A 21,005-nucleotide genomic window follows, 5' to 3' on the forward strand; every position below is an offset into this window, starting at 1 on the left:
GCAGTGAGCAGCTCTGGCCTCTGGGGAGGAGTTCATTAGAACATCGTTCCTCAGGGCCTAATTGCACAAATACAAACGTCACGGTGAATGCGTCAGGACTATCTGCATAAGGCGCGTGGGAGGGGGGTAATGGCGCCGCCATCGGACCTACTGCTGCCGTCTCAGAGCACGTTTAAATAGCGGTTGGCTTCACGTGAGCGCGTGGCCTCTCTGAGCGCGGACGGGTTTAGCATGAAGATGTGAACATGATGTCATCACAAAGTAACGACCCTGTGGAGCGAGTGGCGCGACACAGGCAGAGAGCAGGTCCTGAGATCCATCAGCGCTGACAGGATGACTCAGCACCTCTGGCCTGAGGCTCGGAGAGGAGGACAAAGGAGGGGGGGGGGGGATATCTTAAGGAGGAGTGTGACCGGCACAAGGCTTCTGTTTGATGTTCAGGCCTCCCCCCCACCACCGGACAATGGGGATTCAAACCGGCATGCGCATGATAAAAGAACGGCCCTCCTCAGAGTTAAACCCCCGTGTGGGCTTTCCATCTGGGCATCGACATTAGCATATCATCCTCTACGTTTTAATCTCTGATGATTGCCAACGAAAAGTCTGTCAATCATGTCTGAATGGGTTTGCTGCAGAGGAGGCCTTCGGCCAAAGCTCTGCCTGTGATTGGCTGGGACTGGTTCATGTGACTGGGAGACATCCATGGACCCATTGATGCACTCTCTGGGCCCTATCTTGCATCCGGCGCAATTTACTTTCTACACTGACGCATGTGTCGTTGCTAGTTTGCAACTGGCGCAGAGCGTTTTTTCTCTACACCGCCACGCGTCGGTAAATTAGGGAATGATCTTGCGCCCCAAGGGGCGGTTCGGCGAAAGGAGGAGGCGTGTTCTGGCGCAAACGTTCCCTGGTGCTATTTTGCTGTTTCAGGAAACAATTCAGCCACAAACCGGGAAATACCTGGTTAAAGTCAGTGGCACGTTGTTCAGATGCTATTTTAAGGGCGCATGCATAATGTTGCTTGTGCACCTCGCGCATACACTTGGCTTCTCTCATCTACCTAGCCACACATTCTTGGTAAATTATTTGGGAAAGAACAGCTGATACAGTGGTAATAAGTTGTACTTTTAAATCAATGCATCTGCAAACACCGTACAGCAAACACATCTTTTCTTGACACAGACATCGTGTACATACCCATAACTTTTAGGATTGATGAGTATTTGATCGTGAGAAAATATTGTTTTACTGCAAGTGAGTGTTAAAAATAATGAATGAATGTGGGCGCGCGTGTGTGCGTCCATCTGTTTAAACACACACAAACTAAACACGTAACGCATAATACAGTCCATGGCAATGTATATTAACGGGGGGACACATGCAAATTAGGAACACAAGTTGATAACGATAATGCATACAATACTGGTAAGAAACGATGTTTGTTAATGTATTGCGTATATCATTAAATAGAACCACAGTTACCGCATATCATATGTGTGTTATGAAATGTATTTGAGGACTCAGTATTTCTGAAGTTGTGGAAGAAAACGCTATTCCATGTGTGAATTAGGCCATATTATTTGGCCATAAACTGAGCCATTTGAAGTTTGAAATTCATGTGCATCTGTCTCATCGGAGACTGCAAACGCGCTTTCAAAATATCAACTCGTCAGATTGAAATGCGCTCATGGCTCTTAAAGGGGATGGGAGATGGCACTCTCATTGGTTTATTGCACGTTACGCCCAAACCACACCTACGGGTAATTAGGCTACTTCAGACCAACCCTTTTACTATTTGCGTCGGGTGCAAGAATTATTTATCCGCCGGTAAAATAGCAACATCGCCATAGAACCGCCCACAAAGCTACTTGCATTTGGCGCTTCTCACTTGCGTTTCGGACCGTTAAAATAGGGCCCTCTGTCAGTCCATTCCACCGTGTCCGGATCAGAGCGGCCCCGGCCCTCAGTGGAGCCTAAACCAGGAGCCAGTGTGAACTGGGACGCCTGAGCACTCAGACTGGAGGCACTGGGAGCTCTGTCCCACTGTCCCTCACCGAGCACCTCGGAGGACAGACCACAGACGACCGGTCTGCTGCTCGTGTGAAGGACACACGGCCATGGTGGATGACATCATCACTGGTTTAAAGGAGTCCTGGTACACAGAGGAGAGCCGACCTGTATGAGTGTTATGATGATGTGGTGATGATGTTATGATGATGTTATGATGATGTGGTGATGATGTTGTGAGGATGTGGTGATGATGTTATGATGATGTTGTGATGATGTTGTGAGGATGTGGTGATGATGTTATGATGATGTGGTGATGATGTGGTGATGATGTTGTGATGATGTTGTGAGGACGTGGTGATGATGTTGTGAGGATGTTGTGATGATGTTGTGAGGATGTTATGATGATGTTGTGAGAATGTTATGATGGTGTTGTGATGATGTGGTGATGATGTGGTGATGATGTGGTGATGATGTTGTGATGATGTGGTGATGATGTGGTGATGATGTGGTGATGATGTTGTGATGATGTTGTGAGGATGTTGTGATGATGTTGTGATAATGTTATGAGTGACAGCTGAATGTGTCTGCTGCTGCCTCTCGGGACTTGTGTTGTGTATTCAGCGCTGTGAGGTTGTGCGCTCGCAGACAACAAAGTGTTATTTATAAGAGTCTTATAACAGCAGCATTCACGCCTGGCTTTAGCTGAGGAGGAATGGATGCGGATGTTCCACGCTGGCATCCATCATACGATTAAAACAGAGCTGGCTCCTGGTCCGGGGGGGGGCGGGGATAACGATGGTTCGGCTGTGATTGATGTCCCCCTCGTCCCTTCATGTGTTCATCAGGAGATTGTCCTGGTGGTTTTCTTCGGAGTGGAATATTTTGTTCGTCTCTGGTCAGCGGGGTGTCGGAGTAAATATGTCGGCTTCTGGGGAAGATTACGCTTTGCAAGGAAACCGATATCAATTATAGGTGACGCACACACACACGCACGTGCACACATGCGCCAATACACACACACACACACACACATGCGCCCATACACAAAAACGCATGCACAGCCCACACGCATCCACACACACAGAAATACACACACACACACACACACACACACACACACACACACACACACACACACACACACACACACACACACACACCCACCCAGGCAGAACCCTGCGAATGGTTTCTAATAGTCGTTGGTGATGTGGCTCCATGTGCTCCGTCCGTCTGTACCAAACCAAGCAGACCTGATCGTGGTGGCTGCCTCCATGGTGGTGCTGTCGCTGGGCTCCAACGGCCAGGTGTTCGCCACCTCCACCGTCAGGTAGGCCCACCCCCACGTGTGTGTGTGTGTGCACGGGTTTGTATGGGTATGTGTGTGTGTATGTGTTTGTGTGTGTGTGTGTGTGTGTATCTGTTTCTGTGTGTGTGTGTCTGCAGGCCATGTGTGTGTGTGTGTGTATCTGTTTCTGTGTGTGTGTGTCTGCAGGCTGTGTGTGTGTCTGCAGGCTGTGTGTGTGTCTGCAGGCTGTGTGTGTGTCTGCAGGCTGTGTGTGTGTGTGTGTGTGTGTCTACAGGCTGTGTGTGTGTCTGCAGGCTGTGTGTGTGTGTGTGTGTGTGTGTGTGTGTATCTGTTTCTGTGTGTGTGTGTCTGCAGGCTGTGTGTGTGTGTGTGTGTGTGTGTGTGTGTATCTGTTTCTGTGTGTGTGTGTCTGCAGGCTGTGTGTGTGTGTGTGTGTGTCTGCAGGCTGTGTGTGTGTGTGTGTGTGTGTGTCTGTTTCTGTGTGTGTGTGTCTGCAGGCTGTGTGTGTGTGTGTGTGTGTCTGCAGGCTGTGTGTGTGTGTGTGTGTGTGTGTGTGTGCTCCTACCTTGCGGCCCTCACAGCTCTCCTCTTCAGGGGGATCCGCTTCCTGCAGATCCTTCGCATGCTGCACGTGGACCGGCAGGGCGGCACCTGGAGGCTGCTGGGGTCCGTGGTCTTCATCCACCGTCAGGTACACCGCCTGCTGCTGCAGTGGGCCGTCTGTGTGTTGGTGGGTGTGTGTGTGTGTTTGTGTGTGTGTGTGTGTGTGTGTGTGTGTGTGTGTGTGTGTGTGTGTGTGTGTGTGAGAGTGTGTGGGGTGTGTGTGTGTGTCTGTGTGTGTGTGTGTGCGTGCGGGGTGTGCGTGTTTGTGTGTGTTTGTGTGTCTGTGTGTGTGTGTATGTGTGTGTGTGTGTGTGCGCGTCTGTATCTCTGTGTGTGTGTGTGCGTCTGTGTGTGTGTGTGTGTATGTCTGTGTATGTGTGTGTGTGTGTGCGTGCGTCTGTATTTCTGTGTGTGTGTGTGTGCGTCTGTGTGTGTGTGTGCGTGTCTGTGTGCGCCCCTGTATCCTAGGGGCTTTCAGTGCAGCAGGTTCGCTGTGTGTATCTCTTAACAGATTTCCATGATGATGACAGCGGACATGGTGCTTCTCTCTGGGCTGAGCGCGCAGGAGAGCGGCAGGGAGAGTGTGTGATTATGAAGTTAGGGGCTCCTCTGTGTGGCTGTCATTACCGCTCCCTGCTGGCTTTGTGTGTCTAGAGGCGGCCGTTCTGTCCTCTGACCGGAACCATTACCAGGCTGCAACAGCGTCGGGACGTGTTCTGATAATGCACGGGAATTGAAAATGTCAGTGTGAGTGATGCTGTCACTTGCAGCGCCTCGTCTTAAGGCACTTTAATCTGCAATTAATTCCGGTTGGAAATTGTTTGGCCCATTCTTTTTTAGTTATTGTGTGGCGGTGGATTCCCTGCCACTGTTATCTGGAGCTGCTGGGTGGTGCTCCGTACCCGCATTCTTCCAAGCCCCCTCATTGAATAAATTGGAACCGGAGACACCTTGGAATGCTCTGCTCCGAGCTGTTCCGTGGAGAAACCGCTCTCTCCTCTCTGCAGTGATGAGAGCTCAGCTTCAGCTCAGCATCATTCGCTTTCTCCACACAGTACCTCCTCAAGCAGCGTTTATCATAACCCATAAACACGGTGTCATCCTTAGCGCTAATTATGGGTCTGCTCTCCTTGACCACCGCTGGGCACGGTAGAAATGAAACTAAACTGAACCAGTGCAGATTAGTCGGCTGTGTCCTGATCCATGAAGTAGCAGACCCATGGTGGGGTCTCAACACCCGATGACGCAATCACCACCTCCATTTCTGAAGCATAGGAGCGCTGGAACGTTAGTTATTGTGCTTGAAAGTGTGTTTGGTCATTGTTTAGTTAATTGTAAAAAAAGTTTCTCATTATTGAAAGACTTGGTTGCGTTTGTAACTGCCACAGCTCATTGGAAGGTTTTGATTAGCCAAGGTTATATAATATCTCTTCATATCTAGATAAAGAGACAGATGCTGTTGTTCTGCCTGTTTGAGGTTTTATTAAGGTGATGGAGACGTGTCTGACTGCTGCTGCTCTGCCTGTTCCCAGGCTCTGTCTGAGTGCTAGTGCTCTGCCTGTTCCCAGGATGTGTCTGACCCTCTCTCTCTGTCCCAGGAGCTGATCACCCCCTGTGTCTGGCCCTCTCTCTCTGTCCCAGGAGCTGATCACCCCCTGTGTCTGACCCTCTCTGTCCCAGGAGCTGATCACCCCCTGTGTCTGACCCTCTCTCTCTGTCCCAGGAGCTGATCACCCCCTGTGTCTGACCCTCTCTGTCCCAGGAGCTGATCACCACGCTATACATCGGCTTCCTGGGGCTGATCTTCTCCTCGTACTTCGTGTATCTGGCGGAGAAGGACGCGGTGGACGCCAACGGGGTCACCGAGTTCGGCAGCTACGCCGACGCCCTTTGGTGGGGCGTGGTGAGAGGATGCACCCTACATGAACACATAAGGGGGGGGGCTCAACCCTCACCCTACACCCCCCCGCGGGCAAAACATGAGGGGGGGGCTCAACCCGAACTAGAGTCTTGATCTAGGTTTAGAGCATCTGGGGTTTGGATTCTGCTCTAATCTGATTGATCCGATCCGAGCTCCGAGGTGTCAGCACCAATCGGGTTAAAGTTCCCAGAGCCGAAGCGCTCCCAGAGGCTGGGGCAGAGACGCTGGGCGGGGCTCCGGGGCTCCACGAGACCCCCCGGCCCGAGGCATGAGGCCGTCTGACCGACGCCCACCTCATCGTGGGTCGGCTGATGTCCTCAGAGGCTGAGGAGCGCAGCCAATCAGCGCAGAGCATGTTCTGTTGACCTCAATGCTCTCTTGTATCTTGTCTCTTGTTATAATGAACCATCTCGTGATCAAAATGGAACTGTTTATTAATTCATTATCAACTCATGATAGACATGGTATTGAATCATAATAAATACACGTGCAAATATGCACACACACTCCCACATGCACACACACACACACACACACACAAACACGCATACACACACACGTGCACAAACACAGTTTTTATGGAAGCACTGCAGGTATGATTCACAGAGTAAAACAATATTCCTGTGCACTTTGGTACAATACATCAATAATATAATGTAAGCGGGGATGTAAGGCCCACACACACACACACACACACACACACACCCAGTGTTGCAGCGTGTTTGGGCCTCCAGTCATGCTCCTGTCTCCAGGTGACGGTCACGACCATCGGCTACGGAGACAAGGTTCCCCAGACGTGGATCGGGAAGACCATCGCATCCTGTTTCTCCGTCTTCGCCATCTCCTTCTTCGCCCTGCCGGCGGTGAGTGTGGAGGTGTAGGGGGTGGGGGTGGAGGTGGTGTAATGAGGTTGTTTGAGGTGTAAGAGTTGCGTCCATCCCGTGAACCCTTGTTTAAAGGGTGGCATGGCTGAGCTTCAGGCAGCAGCTAATGGATTCATGGGGACTGACTGCCTTCAGAACACGCTCAAAGCAGAGACCTCCATTACATTCTAATCTGAATGTTGTTTGGAACCTCCATCTAATCCACCTAAAAGGCTGAGCGCTGCCAGGAGAGCGTTGGTTTGATGGACGCGTTCCCGGCCTCTGGCTCTGGAACATCTCCAGCCGACGAGAGGTGAAGTGAGCCTTCAGATCATCAGGCGCGCTTTGTCCTCTAAAGTAAACACACTTCAGAGCGGCGCTGATGTTATCGCTGCACCCTCTGAGGAGCAGAGGCTGAATGGTTCCTCCGCCGTCTGAACATACTTTTATCTCTTTTTAATTGTGTGATATTGTCATATTTGCTTTTAGGCCTGAATGGCTCGAAGGAGTCCTATTGATCCTGCTGTGAGTCTGGAGGCAGGAGTGGATGTTTGTGTGACAGGGGTTCTGGGTTCAGGTCGTTGTGTTGTGATGTGTTGCGTTGTGTTGTGACGTGATATGTTGTGTTGTGTTGTGTTGTGTTGTGTTGTGATGTGTTGTGTTGTGATGTGTTGTGTTGTGATGTGTTGTGCTGTGTTGTGATGTGTTATGATATGTTGTGATGTGTTGTGTTGTGTTTGATGTGTCGTGTCGTGTCGTGTTGTGTTGTGTTGTGATGTTTTGATGTGTTGTGCAGTGTTGTGATGTGTTCTATTGTGATATGTTATGATGTGATGTGTTGTGATATGTTATGATGTGATGTGTTGTGTTGTGTTGTGATGTGATGTGTCGTGTTGTGTCGTGTCGTGTCGTGTCGTGTCGTGTCGTGTTGTGTCGTGTCGTGTCGTGTCGTGTTGTGTTGTGTTGTGATGTGTTGTATTGTGATATGTTATGATGTGATGTGTTGTGATATGTTATGATGTGATGTGTTGTGTTGTGTCGTGTTGTGTTGTGATGTGTCGTGCTGTGTTGTGTTGTGTTCCAGGGCATCCTGGGCTCTGGCTTTGCGCTGAAGGTTCAGCAGAAGCAGAGTTGTGTTGTGATGTGTTGTGTTGTGATATGTTATGATGTGATGTGTAGTGTTGTGTTGTGTTGTGTTGTGATGTGATGTGTCGTGTTGTGTTGTGTTGTGTTGCAGGGCATCCTGGGCTCTGGCTTTGCGCTGAAGGTTCAGCAGAAGCAGAGTTGTGTTGTGATGTGTCGTGTTGTGTTGTGTTGTGTTGTATTGTGATATGTTATGATGTGATGTGTCGTGTCGTGTTGTGTTGTGATGTGTCGTGTCGTGTTGTGTTGTGTTGTGTTGTGATGTGATGTGTCGTGTTGTGTTGTGTTGTGTTGTGTTGTGATGTGATGTGTCGTGTTGTGTTGTGTTGTGTTGTGATGTGTCGTGATGTGATGTGTCGTGTTGTGTTGTGTTGTGTTGTGTTGTGATGTGTCGTGCTGTGTTGTGTTGTGTTGCAGGGCATCCTGGGCTCTGGCTTTGGGCTGAAGGTTCAGCAGAAGCAGAGTTGTGTTGTGTTGTGATGTGTCGTGTCGTGTTGTGTTGTGTTGTGTCGTGTTGTGTCATGTCGTGTCGTGTCGTGTTGTGTTGTGTTACAGGGCATCCTGGGCTCTGGCTTTGCGCTGAAGGTGCAGCAGAAGCAGAGTTGTGTTGTGTTGTATTGTGATATGTTATGATGTGATGTGTCGTGTCGTGTCGTGTTGTGTTGTGATGTGATGTGTCGTGTTGTGTTGTGTTGCAGGGCATCCTGGGCTCTGGCTTTGCGCTGAAGGTTCAGCAGAAGCAGAGTTGTGTTGTGTTGTGATGTGTCGTGTCGTGTTGTGTTGTGTAGTGTTGTGTCGTGTTGTGTTGTGATGTGATGTGTCGTGTCGTGTTGTGTTGTGTTGCAGGGCATCCTGGGCTCTGGCTTTGCGCTGAAGGTGCAGCAGAAGCAGAGTTGTGTTGTGTTGTGTTGTATTGTGATATGTTATAATGTGATGTGTCGTGTTGTGTCGTGTTGTGTTGTGATGTGTCGTGTCGTGTTGTGTTGTGTTGCAGGGCATCCTGGGCTCTGGCTTTGCGCTGAAGGTTCAGCAGAAGCAGAGTTGTGTTGTGATGTGTTGTATTGTGATATGTTATGATGTGATGTGTCGTGTCGTGTTGTGTTGTGTTGTGATGTGTCGTGTCGTGTCGTGTTGTGTTGTGTTGTGTTGCAGGGCATCCTGGGCTCTGGCTTTGCGCTGAAGGTTCAGCAGAAGCAGAGTTGTGTTGTGATGTGTTGTATTGTGATATGTTATGATGTGATGTGTCGTGTCGTGTTGTGTTGTGTTGTGATGTGTCGTGTCGTGTCGTGTTGTGTTGTGTTGCAGGGCATCCTGGGCTCTGGCTTTGCGCTGAAGGTTCAGCAGAAGCAGAGTTGTGTTGTGTTGTGTTGTATTGTGATATGTTATAATGTGATGTGTCGTGTCGTGTTGTGTTGTGATGTGTCGTGTCGTGTTGTGTTGTGTTGCAGGGCATCCTGGGCTCTGGCTTTGCGCTGAAGGTTCAGCAGAAGCAGAGTTGTGTTGTGATGTGTTGTATTGTGATATGTTATGATGTGATGTGTCGTGTCGTGTTGTGTTGTGTTGTGTTGCAGGGCATCCTGGGCTCTGGCTTTGCGCTGAAGGTGCAGCAGAAGCAGAGTTGTGTTGTGTTGTATTGTGATATGTTATGATGTGATGTGTCGTGTCGTGTTGTGTTGTGTTGTGTTGTGATGTGTCGTGTCGTGTCATGTTGTGTTGTGTTGTGTTGCAGGGCATCCTGGGCTCTGGCTTTGCGCTGAAGGTGCAGCAGAAGCAGAGTTGTGTTGTGTTGTGATGTGTCGTGTCGTGTTGTGTTGTGTTGTGTTGCAGGGCATCCTGGGCTCTGGCTTTGCGCTGAAGGTGCAGCAGAAACAGAGTTGTGTTGTGATGTGTTGTATTGTGATATGTTATGATGTGATGTGTCGTGTCGTGTTGTGTTGTGATGTGATGTGTCGTGTTGTGTTGTGTTGTGTTGTGTTGCAGGGCATCCTGGGCTCTGGCTTTGCGCTGAAGGTGCAGCAGAAGCAGAGGCAGAAGCACTTCAACCGACAGATCCCCGCCGCCGCCTGCCTCATTCAGGTCCTCAGGGCTTCCTGGCACCACGTCCCGACCCCGGCGCTCCGACCAGGCTGTGACGTTCTCTCCTCCTTCCTTCAGACGTCCTGGAGATGTTTCGCTGTGGAGAACCCGGAATCGGCCACCTTCAAGATGTTCCTGAGGAAGAGGCCGGCGCTCCCTCCCAGCTCGGCCACGGGCCCCAAGCACAAGAAGTCTGTGAGGAACTGATCAGGAAGACCTCGTAGTGTCAGAGTGGAAGCACTGTTATGTCACCATCTGGGGGAAATGAGGGGCCACACTGGAGCCACTGCTGAAGCCCTTCCATTAGCAGTAGAATGGCTGTTAATATAATGGCGACAGACCCACTGTCTGTTCCTCTGGGGAAATGGCCGCTGATCAAAGTGTGCAAAAGAGAACGAAACAGAGACAGAAATCTTTAAGTGTTATTAATTAGGTCTAGTTGGAGTTTCTGTTGAACGATAATATTGCAATTTAAAAAATATATATTAATGATAGGGTTTTTAAATCCCGGTCTCATACCGGGCGATAGATAAAGTACTGCTATTGAGTAAATAACACTAGACAACATACCTCATGATCTGCAATCCGAGACATTTCACTAAAACTTTCACCGAACTGCATAGGTGAAGTGTTGATTAAGGGATAGGGACGCCGACGGACTGAGACGGCTCCTTGTGTGAGCGACAGGTGAAGGTGAGAAGGAAGGTGAATACGAGTGAGAAGGAGAGCAGCCCGCTGTCCAGCCCGGTGTCGCCCACCGTCCCCAGAATCACCTACGACGTCTTCGACAGCGGCAAGGAGCTCAGCTCCGACGTGTACAGCACCGTGGGCACAGGTACAGAATGGATCCATTCGTGGTTCATTTTGCTGTTGTGTTGACTCATATTTTGCTCGTGATTCTCTATCGTTCTGTGCCATCCTTTGACGCCAAATATTTTATGAAATGTGTACGCTTGATTCTAGCTTTAGCCTCATCGTAAAAACATGACCAGATTATAATCATAAATCAATGCTGAGTCAGGAAACTGCAGTGCTGAAGAGAGACCTCCTGTGGTTCACTAAACAAAGACTTCATTAGGAGCATTTCATGTAGAAACAGCTGAATGCTAATACTATAAAACACAGACACAAAGAGGTCTGTATTTGAAGATCGTTATTTCATGGAATTTGGGCGGCAATTGTGTATAGAAATGTGTCTTAACATAGGTTTGAATATATAAGCATATATTACCTCATGAGAGCACTTATAGAGGTACTGGTCATCGTCCAGGGGTTTTAAAAATACTTCTACGACTGGTTCAATGCTGTGCCTGAGTGTTGGGGTGTCGTGGAAGCGCAGCACTTAATCCTGACATGCTGGCCGTCGTTGGCGTGTTTGACAGCATGAGAGATTAAGGTTCAAAGGTGTGCATTAGCATGACGCACTAATGTACAGCACTCTGAGCCGACATACAGAGTATAAACAGTTCTGTTTGAAGCGCGTTCCATTTACCAAACGTTTTACAAAGAATGGATTTGATTTCAAAATGTATTCAAACCTTTTTAGAAAAGCAGTTTATTAGATTGTCTTTGTTGAAACATGTTTTGGAGTATGATAATAATAAGGTTAAAGACATCGTCAGGCCTCTATATGATCCCTTAAGCCGCCAGTGAAGCTCACTCATCTGCCTCCAGACGTGTTCTGCGGTAAATTGCCGTGCATTTCCTGTCCCTCTACACACACTTTGTGTTTCGCTGTGAGCCGCTGTTAGCGTGTCCTCTCTGTACACAGCTCAGCCGCTCAGTCGCTGCGTTATCATTCACCAGCGCTTGCGTTGACGTTCTCTTGTTGAGGTTCCCTGTTGCCCTCCCCTGCTCCCCGCCCCGACTGGTACAGGGTGCTCTGTTCTCAGGGTCTGGGTCCCTGTTGCTTTGTTACTCTTTTGTTTCTTAACCTTAAAGGCAGTTCTTTCAGATTGAACACTGGTTTATTTAGTATTTAGTTCCTTGAAGTACAGACAGAACAGAACCGTTGATTGGATTTCTAAATCATAAAACCCAATAATAAGTATTGGGCAACCACATCAATTTGATTAGAGGTAATCGATTTTTGCGGCATCATTATAGTGCGTCCAAGCGTTTATTGTTAGACTCCACAAGCTCCATTTGTACTATTGGAACATGTTTATTTATTTACCCTTCCATCCCTCTCCTGCCGGCGTGCCGAGGATGAGCAATGAAAGTGTCAGAATAAAATGTGTTATCGTGGATCACATCCCGCTGTCGCTCTGTGGCTGTTTTCTGTTCCTCAGATGGTCAGCAGTCCTGGCCATCGCTATCATCGCTGCAGTTCAGCTCCCCACCACCAGGTACCCTCTCTCTCTCTCTCTCTCTCTCTCTCTCTCTCGCTCTCTCTCTCCCCCTCTCTCTCTCTCTCTCTCGCTCTCTCTCTCCCCCTCTCTCTCTCTCTCTCTCTCGCTCTCTCTCTCCCTCTCTCTCTCTCTATCTCGCTCTCTCTCTCTCCCTCTCTCTCTCTCTCTCCCTCTCTCTCTCCCTCTCTCTCTCTCTCTCTCTCTCTCTCTCTGTCTCTCTCTCCCTCCCTCCCTCCCTCTCTCTCTCTCTCCCTCTTTCTCTCTCTCTCTCTCCCTCCCTCTCTCCCTCTCTCTCTCTCTCCCTCCCTCTCTCTCTCTCTCTCTCTGTCTCTCTCTCTCTCTCCCTCTCTCTCTCCCTCTCTCTCTCTCTCTCCCTCTCTCTCTCTCTCTCTCTCTCTCTCTGTCTCTCTGTCTCTCTCTCCCTCTCTCCCTCCCTCTCTCTCTCTCCCTGTCTCTGTGTCTCTCTCTCAGCACTCTGTGGTTATTATCTGTGTTCTCTCCCCATAAACCAGCCGACCTCGGCCCCACATAGCGAGGGAAACAGCAGCTATGTTTTCCAGCCTCCTGAGATTCCCTTCAAAGCCAATTAGCGCGCTGCAGCTATAGGTGCTGTAAGTGCAGGGAGTATTCCTTTGAATATGATTAAATTCAAAGGGAAGGATGATGATTCTCCAGACGTCGTTGTCGACCTTGTTCAGCTGTGGTTGATGGAGGAGGAAGGCATCAGCTATCAGAACCTCTGAAGCCTATAGAGAATGAGGGCCTTATTCAAGGGGTTGGGGTTCTAAAGTAGGACCTAGGTGGAACAGGCCTCCATGTGTGCTGTAGTAGACCAAGGTTTTCAGTTCATCTGTTTCAGAGCTCCTGTAACACAGGACCGCTCTAGAACCAGTTCATCTAGATCAGTATAGAGAGTGAATATAGAGCTGCATTGCTTGTGCGTTGATGTGTGTGTATGTGTGTTGGTTTCTATGTGTGGTTGTGTGTGTGTGTGTGTGTGTGTTTGTGTGTGTGTACAGTGAAGAAGGGGGCTCTGCTGGAGGTCCACTTCCCCCCCCCCGGTCCTCAGAGCCGCGGCTACGCTGAAGACCTGGAGCTGGACCCGCCGCGGGTGGAGCTGGAGCCTGTGGCCTACGTCTCCCAGTGAGTGACTGGTTATGGCCGCCCCACCTCACACAGCGCTAGGGGGTCAGGGACCCCTTAAGGGCTCTTTATGGCCCCACGTTACTCAACGCTAGGGGTCACGGACCCCTTAAGGGCTCTTTGTGGCCCCACGTTACTCAACACTACGGGGTCACGGACCCCTTAAGGGCTCTTTATGGCCCCACGTTACTCAACGCTACGGGGTCACGGACCCCTTAAGGGCTCTTTATGGCCCCACGTTACTCAACGCTACGGGGTCACGGACCCCTTAAGGGCTCTTTGTGGCCCCACGTTACTCAACGCTACGGGGTCACGGACCCCTAAAGGGCTCTTTATGGCCCCACGTTACTCAACGCTAGGGGGTCGAGGACCCCTTAAGGGCTCTTTATGGCCCCACGTTACCCAACGCTAGGGGGTCACGGTCCCCTTACGTCCTTGCGGGCCCTCCTTGCGTCCACCTTAAGGGCCGGACGTGCGCCTCCCTAAATCGTAACCTTCCGTCGAGACGACGCAGCAGCAAGGGCTGTGATTGGTCCGCTCACTAAAACCCGACGCAGAGCCATAAAGGTTCACCACTGCGTCGAAGCGTCTGCGTGGTCTTTGTGTTGCGGGAACTTTAGTGTGTGTAGAGGCCCCGCAGTGAGTGTGTGTGTAGGGGCCCTCCAGTGACTGTGGTTAGGGGCCCTCCCGTGAGTGTGTGTGTAGGGGCCCTCCAGTGACTGTGTGGTTAGGGGCCCTCCAGTGAGTGTCTGTGTAGGGGCCCTCCAGTGACTGTGTGGTTAGGGGCCCTCCAGTGAGTGTGTGTGTAGGGGCCCTCCAGTGACTGTGTGGTTAGGGGCCCTCCAGTGAGTGTGTGTGTAGGGGCCCTCCAGTGACTGTGGTTAGGGGCCCTCCCGTGAGTGTGTGTGTAGGGGCCCTCCAGTGACTGTGTGGTTAGGGGCCCTCCAGTGAGTGTCTGTGTAGGGGCCCTCCAGTGACTGTGTGGTTAGGGGCCCTCCAGTGAGTGTCTGTGTAGGGGCCCTCCAGTGACTGTGTGGTTAGGGGCCCTCCAGTGAGTGTGTGTGTGTAGGGGCCTGTGTCCTATGTGTCCCAGTGAGTGTGTGTATGTGTGTAGGAGCCCCCCCAGTGAGAATGTGTGTGTAGGGGCCCACAACAGAGGCTAGGCTGTGAGTTTCTAACCCTACCGGCCCCACCCTGTTAACACCGACCCCGTTAACACCGACCCCAACCCGTTAGTACCGGCCCCGGTACCAGCAGGATGCATTGTTGTTTTTGTTTTAGGCTCGAGAACGGACAGGTTTTGTTTTTCTATCACCAAAAAGAATCACCCAAAAAAAGAGAAAATTGATACACACAATTTAACTTTAGTTAGTGATTACTGAACCGTGAGATCAGAAGCTTCACCGTTAGAAACTGAGGATCCAAGTCATTACAGCGTGTTAATGCTTCTGCATTTCTTCAGTTTAACCTGGTATATGCGTGACTATGACTATGTATAGTATAGTAAATATATATATATATAGTGTATATCTAGAGCAGGGGTCTCAAACTCGCGGCTCGGGGGCCAATTGAGGCCCGCAGGATGATATTTTGTGGCCCCCTACTTGACATCAAAGTTTAGTGTTAGTGCGGCCCGTGCGTTGTTGTCGAACACACATTTCTGATGAGTCGCTTGCCACGCTTTTTTATCCCTTGTGGTAGGGTGACCAGATGTCCCTGTTTTGCCGGGACAGTCCCAATTTTGAGTTGCGTGTCCTGAGTCCCGACAAAAGCCAAAGGACGCTAAAATGTCCCGGTTTCCACCAACCGCTATGAAATGTCCCCTGTTGTCAGCGGTTACATAGCCAACGTGATCTGATTATAGCCCGATCATTAACTTAGATTGGGTCAGTTGTGCTCCTTTTTTTTGTGGAATACTTGATGCGGCCCCGCCTGACCCAGACTCTACCTCCAGGGGCCCCCAGGTAAGTTGAGTTTGAGACCCCTAATCTAGAGTATCATATCCCAGGTGTAGCAAGCTACGCTCCATCACGTCCACAGTCTTTCTGCTCCAACCTGGTGGAGTTGCGGAGGCAGTGAGCACCGGGCTGACGGAGGTGGGGGGGTTCGCTCTAATAGCATGGGGGGGTTATGGAAATAGAATAAACGGTGTGCATAATGTGTCCCACTCGCTCTCCTCCCTGGGAAGTGATGGAGTTATGATGGGGATGAGATTACAGGTTAGCGATATTGTTGTGGCCCAGACTGTTTTGTGCTCCACTGGCTTGGAAACAGTTCTGTCTCTGTGACGTGGGCTGTACCCTAACCCAGAACAACACCACCCTAACCCAGCACCACCCTAACCCAGAACAACACCACCCTAACCCAGAACAACACCACCCTAACCCAGCACCACCCTAACCCAGAACAACACCACCCTAAGCCAGCACCACCCTAACCCAGAACAACACCACCCTAACCCAGAACAACACCACCCTAACCCAGCACCACCCTAACCCAGAACAACACCACCCTAACCCAACACCACCCTAACCCAGAACAACACCACCCTAACCCAGCCCAACACCACCCTAACCCAGCCCAACACCACCCTAACCCAGCCCGACACCACCCTAACCCAGCCCGACACCACCCTAACCCAGCACCACCCTAACCCAGCCCTACACCACCCTAACCCAGCCCAACACCACCCTAACCCAGCCCGACACCACCCTAACCCAGCCCAACCGGTCTTTAAAACAGAGCCATGAAACTTGTTTTTCAAGTGCTTCTCGTTGACTACTTCCTCTTACAATGCAGAAGGATTGGTGCAGTAGCGCCGTGAGCTAAAGCCTCACTTCACCTACGTGCTTTATGATGCACGACAAACGGCACTTAGTATTGACTTTGTGACCGAGTCGCGTCTGGGAAACGTTTCGTGTTTCGTTTCTTTGTCAAGGCTTCAATTTTGTTTCCACAAACAACAAGGCAGAAAACATGACCTTTGCAGAATGTCGCTCTGTTGGAAAGTATTTTGTCGTGGTTTGTAACGCTTCAGCCTCCAACAACAAAAACATCTTTACACAAAACGCCACGGAGAAGGGCTGATTCTCCCTCGGCGTCTCCTCCCACGCCTAGCCATGTCAGGAGGACAGTAGTATTGACGATAGAAGGAAACCAAATTACATAATTATCTTATCTACTTACAAGCTTTGCTCTACTCTCCATTAATATTGCACGTGTGGAGAAACTCATGAAGTACAAAATGGAATACATCCTCATCTTCATCATACACCACAAATAATGGATCACCATCTTCACTGCCCATTAAGTATCGATGGTGGTTAGCGTCACACACCCCACTGCATTCCCTATGCAGACACCACACCGTCAAACACAAATACACCCACACACAAATGTGTGTACAGTCACTATACTAGACTAGAATTGACAAGGAGAATTGCTGCAGCCGTAAGATAAATGGCCTCTTTCTATTTGTTTGGTTGTAGCCTTCCCTCCCTCTTTGCTTATGGTCATTCATCGTGTTCTTAAGTTAATAAAGGCTGACAGTTCGCTGCTCCTATAAATCACACAGCAATACAATGGAGCTCAGAATACCTTTCTATGGACTGTCTGGTCTACAAAGCTTCTGTACACAAAGCATCTTGTAAACACTGCATCTTGTACAAAAAGCATCTTTTATTCACTGCATCTTGTATTCACTGCATCTTGTAAACACTGCATCTTGTATACAAAGAATCTTGTATTCACTGCATCTTGTAAACACTGCATCTCGTAAAGCATCTCCTACACAAAGCATCTCCTACACAAAGCATCTCGTATACAAAGCATCTTGGCTACATGTGTTTATCTATTAGGATGCTTGTTCTGAGGAAGAACCCAATAGTTATATTGATTTTGAAAAATATCTTATTACAGAGGCATGGCTGATATATACTGTATGTATAATATATACCTTTCATTATTATTGTATACAATACAATACATGTTTCCTCTTTAGTGGTATATGCTACATTAAGACATGTGAGACAAATAAAATCAAGTACAAGACAACCCCAAATCAGAAGCGACTCTGGGTAGAGGTGACTCAGGTCGCCTCCAGACCTCCTGGGTGGAGGTGACTGTCTCCGGTCGCCTCCAGACCTCCTGGGTGGAGGTGACCGTCTCCGGTCGCCTCCAGACCTCCTGGGTGGAGGTGGGGACGGCCAACAGTTGTCAAAGCGGTTGTCATGGTGATGCAGACACAATATACTGGTGTCTGGAGCTCTGTGTGTGTCCCTTGACCACGGAGGGATGGAGCGTCTGAATGGATCCACTGAATGTTCTCCCCCCCCCCTCGCAGGATGACGGGGGCCCACCGGAGTGCCGTCCGCGTGGTTCAGAGGCTGCGCTACTTCGTGGCTAAGAAGAAGTTCCAGGTAATCGCCGCTAGTTTAATGTGTACGGGTAGCTAACTGCCGCTAGGTTAATGTGTACGGGTAGCTAACCGCCGCTAGGTTAATGTATACGGGTAGCTAACCTCTAGGTTAATGTGTACGGGTAGCTAACTGCCGCTAGGTTAATGTATACGGGTAGCTAACCTCTAGGTTAATGTGTACGGGTAGCTAACCGCTGCTAGGTTATGTTTTATGGGTAGGTAACCTCTAGATTATGGCGTACGTGTTTCATGAAGCATTTATAAGGTTTCTTTCTACACTTTCATTGAAAATATATTTCATGTCATTCCCGCATGATACTTTGAGCTCCTAAAATATACACAAAACATAGAAATATACAATGAAAGTCAGAAGATACAGGGAGTCGCACAATAAAAAGTTTAGAGTCTCTGTTCCATATGGCTAGAGCCCTCATTCAACAGATCTGAAGCGATTCAGCGACTGGGAGAAGGTAATGACACGCTCCACGGCTCTGGCTGAACTTGTTTTACAGCAAGCGCGGAAACCGTACGACGTGAGGGACGTGATCGAGCAGTACTCCCAGGGCCACCTTCACCTCATGGTGCGCATCAAGGAGCTGCAGCGACGGTGAACACAGTGCTCTCTCCTCTGCGGGTAACAGTTAGGAGCCGGTGGGCGGACGGATGGAAGAGAGGATGACTCCGCAGTATAGAGCGATGGACGGGTGTCCCTCCAAGATGGGTCGTATTCATTGAATCGATGCTTCATGAAGAAATGAGGGCGAATGAGTGACTGATTGAGGGAGCGAGAGGGAGAGAGAGTGAGAGGGATGACGACAGCTATAAACTCTGAATAAAATCCCTCATCTCTTCCTCCAGCATGGACCAGTCCCTGGGGAAGCTGACTTTGTTCCAGACCTCGTCAGGTACGGCCCATTTGAATCGATCTGTGTGTCTTTATAATGGCGCCGCTGTGCTGGTCTCATTGTTTGGTTCTCTGCCTCGCTTCTTATTTCCCTGCAGACAGACTGAAGGACAGAGGAACAAACACTATCGGGGCCCGTCTCCACAGGATGGAGGAGAAGGTAGGGCCCTGGGGACTCTGGACATGAAGAATGGTCCTCTCAATATCTGAACACATCATCTGTCCTTACACTACGTACAGTCTCAGCCGCAGTAGCTAATGCCGGTGCACATCGCTTATTCTTTGTTACGTTTACACTCTGAGCTCACCCCCTGAGGAGGGCCCCGCTGGTGTTCATCCCCTTAATGCAGCGGACGCTCATCAGAGGCGTTCCCTGATTCATGGTCCTCTCCTCACTGGTCCCCGACTCTCTCCCCGCTGTGAGCAGATCAGCCACGTGGACCAGACCCTGCGGCGGGTGGCCGACTCCCTGGCGCTGCTGCTGGACCCGGGGAGGCCGCCGGGGGGGCGAGGGGCGGAGCCCGGGGGGCGGGACGGCAGGCGGCCGTCGCAGGGAGGGAGGACCTGGAACGTTCTCCCTGTGCAGGGAGACGGGGCGATCCCCGCCCAGAGGGTCGACGGGCAGCTGTCCCCCCCCTCCTCCGTCCCCAACACCGCCTCCTACACCTCCTCCTCCACCGCCCAGACTCCTCCCACCTCCTCCTCCACCGCTGCCTCCCAGACTCCTCCCACCTCCTCCTCCTCCACCTCCACCGCCCAGACTCCTCCCACCTCCTCCTCCTCCACCGCCCAGACTCCTCCCACCTCCTCCTCCACCATCGCCCAGACTCCTCCCACCTCCTCCTCCACCACCGCCCAGACTCCTCCCACCTCCTCCTCCACCCCTGCAGTCCTCAGCAGCAGCAATCAGGCCCCCGGCAGCACCGTGGACCAGGACACCTCCTGAGGGCCGGACCCCCCCGGACCCCTCCCAGAACAACGTTCCAACCCTGATCCCCTTTTAACGATGGATCACGCGCTGTTCCATCCGATGCATCCGACATGAATCTGGAGCTAATCTCTCTCCATTACCTCTCCTGTCTGCTCCTTTGTTGCTATGCCCCCCTCTCTTCTCCTGCAGCCCCCTAGTGTCTCCTGGCCTAATTCATCTCCTCCCCCCCCCCCTACCTGATCCTCGTTGTTTAAAGACAACGGTGAGAGAGGAGATCTGGAGGACAAACGCTGAGCAGAGTGAACCTCAGATCAGACGTCTGTCTGTCTGTCTGTCTGTCTGTCTGTCTGTCTGTCTGCCTGTCTGTCTGTCTGTCTGTCTGTCTGTCTGTCTGTCTGTCTGTCTGAGGATCACTTGTTATCATGGATGTCTCGCTTTCACACCAATATCATCCATTTGACCTTTATTTAAAAACACACAAGCCCAAGGACACCTAGAAAATATCGTAATTATCTGCAGACTTGCATATCCTTCGTCGATGATCCTTCGTCGATGATGACGATATCTACGCATTGCTGTTAATCCTTCCATGCATTGCTTGCAAATGTAATTTAACATTCTGGTCTAATATACTTCAATATGCGTTTTGACATATTTATTATTAGCATATATTAATTTTCTAACTATACTTTTTGATTTTAATGAGATTTACATTTTTTGAAACCCATCATTTGAATGAATTAAGACAATCAATAATGACTATTTTTTTATGTTTTATTTGCTTGATTGAAGATTATAAATATTTCCTTTCAATTACTGATTTTGTCAGTTATCAATGTGTCTTTTCATTCACCTATATAGGATAATAGATTTAGATCGATTATTTTTGTTTGCGATATTGTACTAGTAATAAAGTAAGTAAGTAATAAACTATTACTTACACACTTTATAAAAATACTCTAAAGGCAAAACCAAATTACATTCTTGCAGTACTTGCACCTGAAGCCCTTTGATAAATATATATATATATATATATATATATATATATATATATAATGGGGTATGGGTCAGTTCATTACCCTCTTTGGTGCCCTGGGGGAGGCCAAGGGAGCAGTGGCTGGGGATTCAAAATGTCCAATAGCCACAATCACCACCCTGCCCCGAGTTAATAGCCAGATGACCTTTAGCAGCAGATGGTAACCTCTCATACACTGGGTCTGTGAGGTGACCCCCCCATACACTGGGGTCCGTGGGGTGACCCCCCCATACACTGGGGTCCGCCGGGTGACGCCCCCATACACTGGGGTCCGTGGGGTGCCGGGACATTCCTCCACAGC

The 21,005-nt window shown here is 49.9% G+C and overlaps 1 protein-coding gene across 1 annotated transcript in view; it reads left to right on the forward strand.

Annotated features, from left to right (window-relative positions):
- LOC307076165 (potassium voltage-gated channel subfamily KQT member 1-like) overlaps positions 1-19,683 on the forward strand; it is a gene marked incomplete at both ends in the record, with an annotated part of 27,001 nt that extends 7,318 nt beyond the window's left edge. Inside the window, 15 exons of the mRNA XM_079737048.1 lie at positions 2,856-2,982; positions 3,259-3,337; positions 3,911-4,007; positions 5,682-5,822; positions 6,593-6,703; positions 9,827-10,117; positions 10,610-10,757; positions 12,214-12,270; positions 13,293-13,416; positions 17,759-17,834; positions 18,346-18,440; positions 18,692-18,738; positions 18,836-18,897; positions 19,165-19,273; positions 19,628-19,683. Of these exons, the coding sequence (XP_079593174.1) occupies positions 2,856-2,982; positions 3,259-3,337; positions 3,911-4,007; positions 5,682-5,822; positions 6,593-6,703; positions 9,827-10,117; positions 10,610-10,757; positions 12,214-12,270; positions 13,293-13,416; positions 17,759-17,834; positions 18,346-18,440; positions 18,692-18,738; positions 18,836-18,897; positions 19,165-19,273; positions 19,628-19,683 (1,620 nt within the window). The remainder of the gene's footprint in view (positions 1-2,855; positions 2,983-3,258; positions 3,338-3,910; positions 4,008-5,681; positions 5,823-6,592; positions 6,704-9,826; positions 10,118-10,609; positions 10,758-12,213; positions 12,271-13,292; positions 13,417-17,758; positions 17,835-18,345; positions 18,441-18,691; positions 18,739-18,835; positions 18,898-19,164; positions 19,274-19,627) is intronic.
- Between the last annotated feature and the right edge of the window lie 1,322 nt (positions 19,684-21,005).

The sequence above is a fragment of the Pollachius pollachius genome (genome assembly GCF_949987615.1).
Source record: "Pollachius pollachius genome assembly, chromosome: 5".
NCBI classification, from domain to species: domain Eukaryota; kingdom Metazoa; phylum Chordata; class Actinopteri; order Gadiformes; family Gadidae; genus Pollachius; species Pollachius pollachius.